The 13,958-nt window shown below is 52.4% G+C and overlaps 1 protein-coding gene across 5 annotated transcripts in view; it reads right to left on the bottom strand.

Annotated features, from left to right (window-relative positions):
* Positions 1-3,409: 3,409 nt before the first annotated feature.
* ZSCAN18 (zinc finger and SCAN domain containing 18) overlaps positions 3,410-13,958 on the bottom strand; it is a 68,441-nt gene continuing 57,892 nt past the window's right edge. For 3 of the 5 annotated variants that reach the window (XM_074385785.1, XM_074385784.1, XM_074385786.1), the window contains 6 exons: positions 9,146-9,668; positions 8,537-8,686; positions 6,873-6,961; positions 6,500-6,602; positions 5,781-5,873; positions 3,410-5,034 (listed from right to left, as the gene is read on the bottom strand). In XM_074385785.1, the coding sequence (XP_074241886.1) occupies positions 4,223-5,034; positions 5,781-5,873; positions 6,500-6,602; positions 6,873-6,961; positions 8,537-8,686; positions 9,146-9,548 (1,650 nt within the window). In that variant the 5' untranslated portion in view covers positions 9,549-9,668 and the 3' untranslated portion in view covers positions 3,410-4,222. The remainder of the gene's footprint in view (positions 5,035-5,780; positions 5,874-6,499; positions 6,603-6,872; positions 6,962-8,536; positions 8,687-9,145; positions 9,669-13,958) is intronic. The other 2 variants (XM_074385787.1, XM_074385788.1) reach the window with 1 other exon arrangement.

Here is a 13,958-nt window from a genome sequence, read left to right as displayed (position 1 = left end):
CTCGGCCTCCCAAAGTGCTGGGATTACAGGCTTGAGCCACCGTGCCCGGCCAAAATTTAAAAACTTAAAGAAAAATGGAGGCATGTCACAGGATGCAGGAGTCAACTGAAGGGAGTCTCACTGGCCTCATCTAGGACAACTTGAGCCCCAACGTAAGATCAGCAGCAAGTTATAAACCAATGAATAAACAGAAAGCCCTGAGTCAAATTCTTAAGACAAAAAAATTCTTGCGGAGAAGGAAGAGTGCTGGTTGGCAGTAGGATGCTGAGGGCCTGCTGCTCAGCATGGAGGGAGGGCTGGTGCTGGAAAATCACCACCCTAGGAATAATGGATTCAGGCGAGAATCATAAATATAAACCAAATTTTAGGGAGAAGATTTGATGAGGAGCAGGATATTTGCATTATATATTTTATCTTTTTGCAACTAAAGATCATTGATATTTGCATGATCTCAAAGTATCTTCCCACCATTTTTTTTTTTTTTTTTTTTTTTAAGACAGATTCTCACTGTCACCCAGGCTGGAGTGCAATGGCACGATCTTGGTTCACTGCAACCTCCGCCTCCTGGGCTCAAGCGATTTTCCTACCTCAGCCTCCTGAGTAGCTGGGATTACAGGAACCAGCCACCATGACCAGCTAATTTTTGTATTTTTAGTAGAGATGGGGTTTCACCATGTTGGCGGGGCTGGTCTCGAACTTCTGACCTTAGGTAATCCTCCCACCTCAGCCTCCCAAAGTGCTGAGATTGCAGGCACAAGCCACCGCACCCAGCTCTTCCCACCAATTCTTATTAGTTAAAAGGAAAAAAGTGGGCCGGGCATGGTGGCTCACGCCTGTAATCCCAGCACTTTGGGAGGCCGAGGTGGGTGGATCACGAGGTCAAGAGATCGAGACCATCCTGGTCAACATGGTGAAACCCCGTCTCTACTAAAAATACAAAAAATTAGCTGTGCATGGTGGTGGGTGCCTGTAATCCCAGCTACTCGGGAGGCTGAGGCAGGAGAATTGCCTGAACCCAGGAGGCGGAGGTTGCGGTGAGCCGAGATTGCGCCATTGCACTCCAGCCTGGGTAACAAGAGCGAAACTCCGTCTCAAAAAAAAAAAAAAAAAAAAAAAAAAAAAAGAGAAAAAGTTAACTATATTACCTTGAGACAAGGTCTGTCTCCCAGGCAGGAGTGCAGTGGCTTCATCTCAGCTCACTGCAACCTCAACCTCCCAGGCTCAAGCCATTCTCCCACCTCAGTCTCCCAAGTGGCTAAGACTACAGGTGGGCCCCACCATGCCCAGCCTCAGCCTCCCAAGTGCTGAGATTACAGGTATAAGGCTCTGCATCTGGCCCAGTTAACTATACAGTGGAAAAACTGCACTCTGACCAGGTTAGCAAAGAGAACATCACTGACAGGAGGAATGTGGACACCATACACCCTGGATGGGGTGGGGAAGGTGCACACATGCAGGTTATGGGGTAAGCAGGGTCGAATGTTAATAGGTGGGTCTGGGTGAGGGTGTGTGGATGATCTGTACATTATTTTAATTCTTGTGCTTTTTAAAAAAATATGTAAGTTGCGCCGGGCGCGGTGGCTCAAGCCTGTAATCCCAGCACTTTGGGAGGCCGAGGCGGGTGGATCACGAGGTCGAGAGATCGAGACCATCCTGGTCAACATGGTGAAACCCCGTCTCTACTAAAAATACAAAAATTAGCTGGGCATGGTGGCGCGTGCCTGTAATCCCAGCTACTCAGGAGGCTGAGGCAGGAGAATTGCTTGAACCCAGGGGGCGGAGGTTGCGGTGAGCCGAGATCGTGCCATTGCACTCCAGCCTGGGTAACAAGAGCGAAACCCTGTCTCAAAAAAAAAAAAAAAAAAAAAAAAAAAAAAAAAAAAAAAAAAAAAAAAAAAAATATGTAAGTTATTTCCAAATTTTAAAAAAAGGCAGACATCTGGCTGCACACTAAATGAGACAGGAAATGGGAAACTCAACCTGGAGGGCAGGGCTCTAAGTAACAAATGACCATTACCCACAACCTGACAGCTGAATGCGACACATCATAGGGGATGCTCCCTGTGGCAGTGCAAGAAGGTGAGCTCACAGGTTCAGCTGAGGATGAGCTGAGAGGGTAGAATTTAGCCTTTTTCTTACCAGAGCCACACTCAGATTGGGGCTTAGGGGTGGATAGGCTAAGAGGGAAACTAAGCTTAGTAACTGTTGCAGAGACAGGCACTCCAGGTGACAGTTCCCAGGCCCAAGTGACTGGGGCCATGGGATCATTTCTCTCCAAGGATATGAGTAGTGTGGCATCTCCCAGGTGAACAGGTGTGACCTTCCCCATATGCTCCAAGGGTACAGTGAAGAAGGAAGCTACAAAAGGGATGGAACCTGGATCCCTGAATTACTGCATGGAGCACAGTGCAAACCAATATACAAACAACAGCAACACTAACACAGGACAATGGACTGTGAGAGAGAAAGGGGTGGGGGGGGAGGGAGAGAGGGGGAGGGAGGGAGAGGGAGAGGGGGAGGGGGGGGAGAGAGAGAGAGAGAGAGAGAGAGAGAGAGAGAGAGAGAGAGAGAGAGAGAGACTGACGGACTGTGTGTGTGTGTTTGTGTGTGTGTATATATATATATATTTTTTTTTTGAGACGGAGTTTCACTCTTGTTACCCAGGCTGGAGTGCAATGGCACGATCTCAGCTCACCGCAACCTCCGCCTCCTGGGTTCAGGCAATTCTCCTGCCTCAGCCTCCTGAGTAGCTGGGATTACAGTCACGCGCCACCATGCCCAGCTGATTTTTTGTATATTTAGTAGAGACGGGGTTTCACCATGTTGACCAGGATGGTCTCGATCTCTCGACCTCGTGATCCACCCGCCTCGGCCTCCCAAAGTGCTGGGATTACAGGCTTGAGCCACCGCGCCTGGCCCCCTTTTTTTTTTTTTTTGAGATGGAGTCTCATGCTGTTGCCCAGGCTGGAGTGCAGGAGTGAGATCTCAGCTTGCTGCAACCTCTGCCTGCCGGGTTCAAGTGATTCTCCTGCTGGGCCTACAGGTGCGCACAACCGTGCCTGGCTTATTTTTTGTATTTTTAGTAGAGACCAGGTTTCACCATATTAGCCAGGCTGGTCTTGAACTCCTGACCTCATGATCCATCCTCCTCAGCTTCCCAAAGTGCTGGGATTACAGGTGTGAGCCACCACACCTGGCCCATGAATAAATATGTATATTAAGCCTTTGTGATTTGGGGGTCATTACAACAGACCACGTACTTGAACACAGTGGCAGAAAAGAGGCACCAGTTTCTCTATCTATAGGGAGTAATTAAGGTTATGCGCAGGCAATGGGAATAATATGTAGTCTGAGAATACATGCAATGAATCAAAAGATCACCTTATGTAGCCCAAAGAGTTTAGTCTCCTTAGCTCAGACAGACAGATCTTTATTGGTGTCTTCAACCATTTTGATTACAACTTCCCAGCAAAAAATACGTCTTAACATTGCAACCAGTTCTCTTATTTAGATGTATGGCTGAAAAGTTTCACAAAACAGTATTTGCCTTTACTACATGATGCATTCTAGACTATTTTATTCTGCTTCATTGCTGTGTAATGCTGGTGGCCACCTGATAACTGATTTCACAATTTACTAATGGGCTGGGAACCACGGTCTGAAAACCCTGCCTTAGGCTGCAAGCATTTCTGTTATCTCTGAGAGCTACTCCATACAGGTAAAGACACGTGAGGTAAACTAGGAAACAGCTTCTGCTTTTGCAGATTAGAAGTGAACTTGACATCACGCAGGGAAAAGGCTAAACAGATGACAAAATTTCCACTTGAGCAACCCTGGGGAGCGCAAACAGGAGGAATCAGGGCAAGGGTGACTTCAAGAAAGCACTGGCAGATCACGCACTTTAAGGCAACTCTACACTGCACAATGTCAAATAACCTAGCATGGGGCGGCACTAAATGGCTGCAGGAAAGCGGATTCTTCTTCCACATCCGGTGGCTCCCCTCGGATGTGAGCACTGGCCCAGGGTGTGTTTACAAAGAGGTGAGGGCTTCCTGTGGATCCTTCTCGTTGGGAGCGCTTAGCCTCAGGAGCTGATTCAGGGCACAGGCAGATGACATCCACAGACACCACAGGAAGCCGCCACCCAGGGGCGTGGAAGGGCCTCATGACTCTTTTGGGATTCTCGGCCGGCAGGGTGGTCCCTCGGGGACAGCACAGCGGCTCACCTCTGCGCCTCTGGGGGTGTGGGGAGAGCCTCGCCCTCCCTGCTCTCCGGGGGCCCGCCCACCCTTGCCCCCACCTGGGCTTCACGGGTGGGCGGGTAGGGGCTCAGGGTGCCACCCAGAACGTAGCCTTTCTCCTTCTCGTGGGTCTTCTGGTGCTCGGCCAACGCCAGGCTGAAGTGGAAGGTCTTCCAGCAGCCCTGACAGGCATAGCGCTTCCGGCCACTGTGGCTGCTGTGATGCTCCATGAGGTGCGAGAGCCACGCAAACGCCTCCCCACATTCACTGCAGGCATAGGGCTTCCCGCGGGACAAGCTCGGCTCATCAGCCCCTGGGCCCTGCCCTGCCGTTAGCCCCATGCTGTGGCTGGCGCTGGAGACACCCTCAAGGCCCTGCCCATCCCCATCCTCGGGGTGTGGCCTCTTGGTTCCCAGCCTTGCTGCACCCCTGTCCAGAGCTGGCTGCTGGATGACGGACTGCCTCTGCGCTCCGGAGGCAGAGCCAGACTCTGCATCCTGGGGGTCCTGGGGGTCCTGGGGGTCCTGGGGGTCCTGGGGATCCTGGGAATCCTGGGGATCCTGGGGGTCCTGAGGGTCCTGAGGGTCCTGAGGGTCTGGGGCCTTCCCAGGCTGCTCTTCCTCTTCCTCAGCAGTGCCAGATGGGGGCTCCGCAAGGGCACCCCCTGGGGGCGCCTCCGTAGGCAGCTCCTGCGCAGGGGCAGCCTCCTTGCAGGGGCACCCAGCACTCTCCTGACGCCTCCCTCCTTCTGGAACCAGGTCAGAGCCATAGCGTGAGTGACCCTGCCAGGGCCCTGGGGCGGAGGCCTCAGCTTAGCCTCAGCCACTGGAACAGGGTACAGGGGTCCATGCTCTGGACCCCCGCGGAGCTCAACCTCACAGCTGTTTGGAAGCACTGCTGTCCCTCCCAGGTTGCCCGGAAGCGCACGCCCCACGCCTGCTGCTGCGTGTGGGACCTGGAGGCCTACAACAACGGATGCGACCGACAGGACAGGAAGGACAGCGACACTGAACGCAGGCGCTGGAAACCGTGCCTTTGGAGGTCTCCACCCTGGCCGCTAGCTTGGCCGCAGATGCACGATACAAGCAGAGCCTGCTCAGAGCGCACCCTCCTGGAGGGCTCCCTGGGGCCCAGCTGCCAGTGAGGAGTGCAGGGTCAACAGATACCGCCAAGTCCCCCAGCAACAAGCCCCCTGGTGACAGGCACCCGGGGCCCTCCAGCCCAAGTCCACCTCTAGATGTTCTCATTTGTGTGCTAACAGAGAGCCTCCAATGGGGCAGAACAGCCACCCCCAGGATCAGTCACCCGCAGATCCTGGCAACTAACATTGCTACTTCCGCTGACCAAGTCTTGGGGTGGTCTGTCATGCAGCAAGATAGGATGGCCGTAACTGGATTCCTGCCTCACTCTGACATGCTGGTGGGGAATGGTGAAGCAGTCATTACTGAGGTCTTTGCTGGGACTGATGGCACTGTGTGGGACCCCCTCTGCCTAAAAGTGAACCCCACCAGCCCCAACACCAATTCAACCCAACCTCACCTGGGAGGCTGCTTCCTTGTGGATCTCTTTCCACCAACCGGAGCTCCTCAGTGTCCAGCCTGGAGGCAGCGTCAGGCTGGGAAAGCTGATACCCTGAGTGGGGTTAAAAACCAAGTAAGTAAAAGAGTCACCAACACAAAGTAACTGATGGTCCTCATGTGTCGTGGACCAGCCAGGGCAGGCTGCAGCCCACCACCTCTTCTCTGCACCGGGACCCCCGCCAAAGCTAAGTCCTGTCAGGCCCATGGAGAGTGGAGCAAAGACGGCAAGGCCAGAAGGGTGACAGGGCAGGCGGAGGCAGGACTCGGGGAAAGCAAGCCTAAAGATGTGACGTTAACAGTCTGAGCGGAGGGCCTCCCTACAAGGAGGGTTTCTGGGGCAAGAACAGCTGCGAAAGAAGAGACCCTTCACCACGATGCAGGTAAGGCCGTCTCCGGCAAGGACGGTGAGAATGTCAGCGCCTTGTGGCCAGGAGGCCTTTCGAAATTCCGAGGCTTCAGTCCTACAGGCAGGGCCAGGGCAAAACTCAGATGTTTAGACCAGAAAGAGCGGGGGCTTTGGCAAATAAATTCAAGCTCAAACACGTGGGCGTTCAAATCCATGTAAGACATCACAGTGTCCCAGCCAAAGCCCCCGGGGTCAGTGTCCTGTACCAAACCCTGAGGAAGGGGATGGGGAGTGGGGCATGAGCCCAAGGCAGGGAGGCAGGTGAGTCTCACCCCACAGGAGCAGCTTCCGGTAGCTCTTCAGGTTCTCCTCAGCAGGGTCCAGGTGGCCCCACTCCCCCAGGTTCTGAGGATCCTCCGGAAAGGACTTCAGCTTCTGAAATAGCAGTACAGCCATGGCTGAGACGGTCCACCTGCCCTAGAGAAGAGCGGACCCGCCACAACCCCACAGCCACAGGAGCAGGCTAGCAGCCAGCCCTAGCCAGGGGCCCAAGCCAGGTGCCCTGCAGGAGGCAGTCCCCGTGCACCCGAAGACTCCGCCCTCGAGCTCCCACCAGGGTGGGTTCTGCTGAGTACTGGGGACAGGCATGGGGTTACCTCTAAGCTGAGGCCAAGGCCCCTCACCCCTGGGCTCATGCTGACCCACCTGCTCGGCATTGGCAGGGCCGGCCTCTTCGGTCCTTGCTTCGCCAACCCTCCTCTGTTCCAGAAACAGGGGGTCCGGAGAAAGCCAGGCTAGGGAGAACGAAAGGCAGAGCTGAGGCAATGAGCTCCCTGTGGCCAGGTGCCCCGAAGGGTCAAGGAGCCTCTGCTGCCTCCCACACAGGCCCCAGTGTTCTCACGTGACAGCAGCACCCAAGGCCCAACAGATGGTGCGTCTGTCCCTGATTTACAAAGCAGCATGGCCACAGGGCTCGGGCGGTCCCAGAAACGCCTGTTCAAGTCCCACTAGATTCGTGGAAGTCTTTTTTTTTTTTTTTCTTTTAAAATGAGATGGAGTTTCACTCTTTTTTCCCAGGCTGGAATGCAATGGTGCCATCTTGGCTCACAGCAACCTCGACCTCTTGGGTTCAAGTGATTCTCTTGCCTCAGCCTCCCAAGTAGCTGGGATTACAGGCATGCTACACCACACCCAGCTAAATTTTGTATTTTTTTAGTAGAGACACAGTTTCACCATGTTGGTCAGGTTGGTTTCAAACTCCTGACCTCGTGATCTGCCCACCTTGTCCTCCCAATGTGCTGGGAATACAGGTGTGAGCCACCGTGCCCAGCCTGGTTGGTTGATTTTTTTAAAACAGGGTCTTGCTCTGTTGCCTAGGCTGGAGTGCAGTGGCATGATCTTGGCTCACTGCAATCTCCACTTCCTGAACTCAAGTGATCCTCCCACCTCAGCCTCCTGAGTAGCTGAGACTACAAGTGCACACACAGCTAATTTTTGTATTTTTTTTGTAGAGACGGGGGTCTCCCTATGTTGCCCAGGCTGGTCTCAAATACCTGGGCCCAAGTGATCTGCCTGCCTTGGCCTCCCAAAGTTCTGCGATTACAGTCATAAGCCACCATGCCCAGCCTTTGTGGAAACCTTAAAAAGCAACACGACATAGTGCTGGCCTGTATGCAGGCCAGTGGGTGCCCCCTCACGCTGGTAATGAACAGCCACAAAACTTCTGGAAAATCACAACAGTTCTACTATATGTGAAATGTCAAACTCATACGCCATTTGCCCAGTGGCCCCAAGGACTCAACTCAGTGACCAGAGCCCCACATATGGGCATGTAAGTCAGGAGGTGTCATGGCAGCTTCACTCCAAGGGGCAGAGTCCACCTCTAGGATGGGGATGGGCTGAGCAGGTGGATGCTGGGCAGTTAAAGAGCCAGACCCAACTACCGCACCCCACTTGAACAGCAGGCACTCAAACACAGCACACCACACACAGGGAGCCCGACCCCAGGCTCTGAATGTGCACGTGTGATGTGCAGGCAGACATGAGGGAACACGCACCAGGATGCTTGAGACCCTTTATTTTTGGATGGTACATGGTGGGGGGTTGGGAGATTCCTCTTTTCTTCACGTATTGATGCTTTTTCACTATTTGTGTTAAGTATGGATGATCTGCATAATCTCTGAAGACTAATTTAATAAACAATGATATGTCTAACGTTCAGAGGAACTACAGGGGGAAGTTCCAATGACAGCATGGATCCTGGGGCCCCTGCCTCCCTGGGTGCCCTCCTGACCTCTCCCAACCATAGGCCTCTGCCCACCACCCCACTTAAGGCCCGGCAGAGGCTGCCAGGCTGGCTGGGCACTCACGTGTCTCAGAAGGTGGTGGGATCTCCCCAGCTCCGGGCTCCTGGCTGGGGCTTGCGAGCTCGCCTGGTAGCAGCAGGGGGTCCATGTGCCTCTCATACACTCCATCGCTAAAAATTGAGGATGAGTCCGCAGGGGAGCCCAGCAGCATCCCTGTCAACAGTGAAGGGACCTGTGACCCCAAGAGGTCAGGACATGTGCCAACAATAATCACACAGTTAAACCACAGGAACTGCAGGCTTCGGTGCCCCACCTCTACCAGTCCTGCACCTCATCCTTGGACCAGGAGCTCTCTGGCCTACTAAATACCTAGAATATTTACTCAGTTAAGAGGCTTGTCCTTGCCCCTAAATGCCTTCCCTCATTCTTCTAGCTTCCTTACATCCAGAAGGCAGATGTGAAGGCAGGAGCCCAAGCAACTGTCCTGGCCCCTGAGGCAATCCTGAGAGTGATGCCATTGGGTAGGGTGGTAGGGCCTGGCTCACTGAGGACCAAGAAGCTGCCTCACCAGTATGGGGAACTTATCTCAGGCAAGCCATGGCTGGAGCGTGGGCTTTGCAGGACCCCCTCCCCATCTCCCCTGAGCCATGCTTCTCCTCTGGGGCAGCCCACCTGGCTCATCCAGAACGTCAGCCAGGCCCTCTACCAGGGAGGCTGCCTTCTTGCAGCTCTCAGGGTACTGTGCCACCACCCAGGGCCGGACCTTGTCAGGCAGGATGCCCAGGAACTGCTCCAGCACCAGCAGCTCCAGCATCTGCTCCTTGGAGCGAGCCTCAGGCATCAGCCACTGGCGGCACAGCTCATGCAGGCGGGCCAGGGTCTGGTGGGGCCCAGCAGCCTCCTGGTAGACAAATTCCCGGAAGCGCAGACGGGAGAACTCCAGGTCAGCAGGGGTCCTCTCGGGGACGGTCTCCGGTTCCTCCTGCTGGACTCCAGCTGCTAACCCTGGCGTGGGCAGATCTGGTGGGGTTGGGGAGCTCCGAGGGGAAGCAAACGCCTTCTCCAAAGGCAGCATCTTTCCAAAACTGCACTGAAAATGCGACTGTGTCTAGCCAGGGACAAGGTGGCTCCAAAGGAGAGGTGTCAGCAATGACCAGATGCCCAGGGGGCTTAGGTGGTGCCAGAACCCACAGACCTGCAGAGGACAAGAACAAGACAAGAGCCTTGCGTAAGGCCACAGCACTGCCACCGCAGCTGCAGAAGAACAAAGCCACCACACCCAGACTTCACACAGAATTATTTCCAAGAAATCCACTTGTTAGGCATCAGTAGAACCAGAGTGTGGAACCTGAGTATATAAGAAGTAGCATCAAAGCGGAGGGTAACTTATTCTGTGCATTAGCATAATTTTTTTTTTTTTTTTTTTTTTTTTTGAGACTGAGTCTCCCACTATCACCACGGCTGGAGTGCAGTGGCTCAATCTCGGCTCACTGCAACCTCTGCCTCTTGGGTTCAAGTGATTCTCCTGCTTCAGCCTCTCGAGTAGCTGGGATTACAGTTGTGTACCACCACGCCCAGCTAATTTTTGTATTTTTAGTAGACAGGGTTTCACTGTGTTAAGTCAGGCTGGTCTCAAACTCCTGACCTCAAATGATCCACCTGCCTAGGCCTCCCAAAGTTTTGGGATTACAGGCAGGAGCCACTGTGCTCAGCACCATTACCAGAATTTTAAAAAATCAGTCATGAATAGGATGAAAATGAAAAATTACTTGACAATCTCTATATAAACCTAGATGTAAAAACTTTAAAATATTAGGCCGGGTGCGGTGGCTCAAGCCTGTAATCCCAGCACTTTGGGAGGCCGAGGCGGGTGGATCACGAGGTCAAGAGATCGAGACCATCCTGGTCAACATGGTGAAACCCCGTCTCTACTAAAAATACAAAAAAATTAGCTGGGCATGGTGGCGTGTGCCTGTAATCCCAGCTACTCAGGAGGCTGAGGCAGGAGAATTGCCTGAACCCAGGAGGCGGAGGTTGCGGTGAGCCGAGATCGTGCCATTGCACTCCAGCCTGGGTAACAAGAGTGAAACTCCGTCTAAAAAAAAACAAACAAACAAACAAAAAAAAACACTTTAAAATATTAATAAACACATCCTAACCATACATGTTTTATGCATTCTGCTGGATTTGTGTTTATCTCAGAAATGCAAGATCTATTTACATTTAAAAGATATATTATGTGGGCTGGGTATGGTGGTTCATGCTTGTAATCCCAACACTTTAGGAGGCTGAAGTGGGCAGGTCACTTGAGGTCAGGAGTTTGAGATCAGCCTGGCCAACATGGTGAAATCCCACCTCTACTAAGAAAATGAAAATTAGCAAGGCATGGTAGTGAATGCCTGTAATCCCAGCTACTAGGGAGGCTGAGGCAAGATTGCTTGAACCCTGAGACAGAGGTTGCAGTGAGCCAAGATCGCGTCACTGCACTCCAGCCTGGACGACAAGGTGAGATGATCTCCCCAAAAAAAAAAAAAGATATTAGTTCCTAATAACATGAAGAAGCTAGGTGTCAAGATTGTTCCTTCAGTTAAAACCAGAACCATTCTGAAACATAATTATTAGAAAAAAAGCATAGGGAGTGGGGGGCCCACTCCAGAGGCCAGTGGACAACCCCCATTTCTGAAAATGGTACAGACGTGGGCCTCCACCAAAGCATCCACAGAACCAGATGGGAGGGGCAGGAAGTACCCAGAAGCAGGGACAATGGGGTGGAAATCACACTGACTGGGAGAGTTCAGGTCCTGCCAACCCGTGCCCCTGCCCCAGCTGAGTCCCCACATACAGGGCAGCCCCATCATTCAAGTGGAGCCAGAATTCAGGATGAACTCTCTTGATTGTAACTGTACAGCAACAGTGAGCTCACTAAACAGAACCCAGCGGGTCACAGCTGCCCAGGCCTCCAGTCAGCCTCAGGCTCTGATGTCACTTGCTATGGACACATAATGAAGTGAACTGCAATTGTCCAGCGTCTCCCAAGATTCACCTGGGTCTGAAGGTCCAGAGCCAGCTGGCAGGGGACTTCCCACAGCTGCAGCTGGAACATGTCTGAATAAGCCCAATTTTATACGGAAAAACCATAGAGGAAACCACACAAGGCCAGGTGCTGTGAGCTCTTCTCGGTTGCCAGGTTCTGCTCTGACTGTGCTACACCAGGATATGGGGTGCAAAGACCTCACAGCTGTGGGGTGGGGTGTGTGATTCCACAGAAATGAAACATCCAGAACAGACAAATCTAGAGAGAAAATGTAGATCAGCTGCTGCCAGGGGCTGGGGTTTGGGGGAATGACGAGTGACTGCTAATGGGTACAGGATTTCTTCTCTGGGTGGCAAATATGCTCAACTGAGTCCTGCATGTTAAAAACCAATGAACTGTCCACTTTAAATAGGTAAACTTCATGGTATATAAATTACACTCAATAAGCTGTTTAAAAACAAGCAAGCAAACAAAAAAGGGCCAGGCACAGTGGCTCATGCCTGTAATCCTGGCACTATGGAAGACCAAGGCAAGCAGATCACCTGAGGTCAAGAGTTGGAGACCAGCCTGGCCAACATGGTGAAACCCCCTCTATACTAAAAATACAAAAATTAGCCGGGTGTGGTAGTGGGCACCTCTAATTCCAGCTACTCAGGAGGCTGAGGCAGGAGGATCGCTTGAACCTGGGAGGTAGAGGCTGTAGTGAGGGAAGATCGTGCCACTGCTGCATTCCAGCCTGGGCGACAGAAAGAGACTCTATCTCAAAAAAACAAAAAACAAACAAACAACCCCCCACCCCAAAAAAAAAACAGAAGTTTGCAGAGAATCAACTATCGACCTCTTCTCTGTGGCTAGTAGCATTTAAAGGAGGTGATTATGAATGCAGAACTCTTTTTCTTTTTTTTCTTTCTTTGAGACAGAGTTTCGCTCTTGTTACCCAGGCTGGAGTGCAATGGCGTAAACTCGGTTCACCGCAACCTCCACCTCCTGGGTTCAGGCAATTCTCCTGCCTCAGCCTCCTGAGTAGCTGGGATTACAGGCACACACCACAATACCCAGCTAATTTTTATATTTTTAGTAGAGACGGGGTTTCACCATGTTGACCAGGATGGTCTCGATCTCTTGACCTCGTGATCCACCCGCCTCGGCCTCCCAAAGTGCTGGGATTACAGGCTTGAGCCACCGCGCCCGGCCCTGAATGCAGAACTCTTAACTGCCATTGGAAGACATTCTACACAAGCTTCCACATACCTCAAGCAAAACAGACCCATAATGTGTCATCATTACCACCACCACACCTCTACCTTCTTTTTTTAGAAAGGGAGTCTCGCTCTGTTTCCTGGGCTGCAGTGCAGTGGCGTGATCTTGGCTCACTGCAACCTCTGCCTCCCGGGTTCAAGCGATTCTCCTGCCTCAGCCTCCCAAGTAGCTGGGATTACAGACGCCCACCACCATGCCTGGCTAATTTTTGTACTTTCAGTAGAGACGCAGTTCCACCATGTTGGTCAGGTTGGTCTCAAACTCCTGACCACGTGATCCACGTACCTCAGCCTCCTAAAGTGCTGGGATTATAGGCATGAGCCACCGCACCCAGCTCTACCTTTTTTAAACACATGGTAATGCTCTGTCACCCAGGCTGGAGAGCAGTGGCATGATCATAGCTTACTGCAGCCTCAACCTCCCGGGCTCAAGCAATCCTCCCATCCCAGCCTCACAAGTAGCCAGAACTACAGGTGCACATCACTTACACCTGGCTAAGTTTTTGATTTTTTTTTTTTTTTGAGACGGAGTATCAGTTTCCCCCAGGCTATAGTGCAGCGGTGCAATCTCAGCTCACTGAAATCTCCACCTCCTTGGTTCAAGCAATTCTCCTGTCTCAGCTTCCCGAGTAGCTGGGACTACAGGTGTGCAACACCAAGCCCAGTTAATTTTTTTGTGTTTTAAGAGACAGGGTTTCATCATGTTGGCCAGGATAGTCTCGATCTCCTGACCTCGTGATCTGCCCACCTCAGCCTCCCAAAGCGCTAGGATTACAGGCATGAGACATCGACCCAGCCACACCTGGCTAATTCTTAAATTTTTTTGTAGAGACAGGGATCTCACTATGTTGCCAAGGCTGGTCTGTAACTTCTGGACTCAAAGGATCCACCTGCTTTGGCATCCCAAAGCACTGCGATTACAGGCAAGAGCCACTGCACCCAGCCCCACCCTTTTGCTACCTCATAGTTCTGAGCTCTCAACTGGTGCCACTGGGAGGCTTTTCCTCTCCACTCCTTGTACACCCCCACCTGACACCTGCTCACTGCCTCCACCTTTTACTTGCCTGCTGACTGCCTTGCCTACTGGAATGCGTACCCAGGACAGCAGGGATTCTTCACAGGCAGGTCCCTGGGCCTGGGTAGAGCTGGCTGAGTGTGCACAGACTGCACAAAACAGTGCAGTTCTGTTGAG

The sequence above is a fragment of the Saimiri boliviensis genome, chromosome 14 (assembly GCF_048565385.1).
Source record: "Saimiri boliviensis isolate mSaiBol1 chromosome 14, mSaiBol1.pri, whole genome shotgun sequence".
NCBI classification, from domain to species: domain Eukaryota; kingdom Metazoa; phylum Chordata; class Mammalia; order Primates; family Cebidae; genus Saimiri; species Saimiri boliviensis.
The sequence above is the reverse complement of the archived record's forward strand: the minus strand, read 5'-3'. Positions and strand labels throughout refer to the sequence as shown.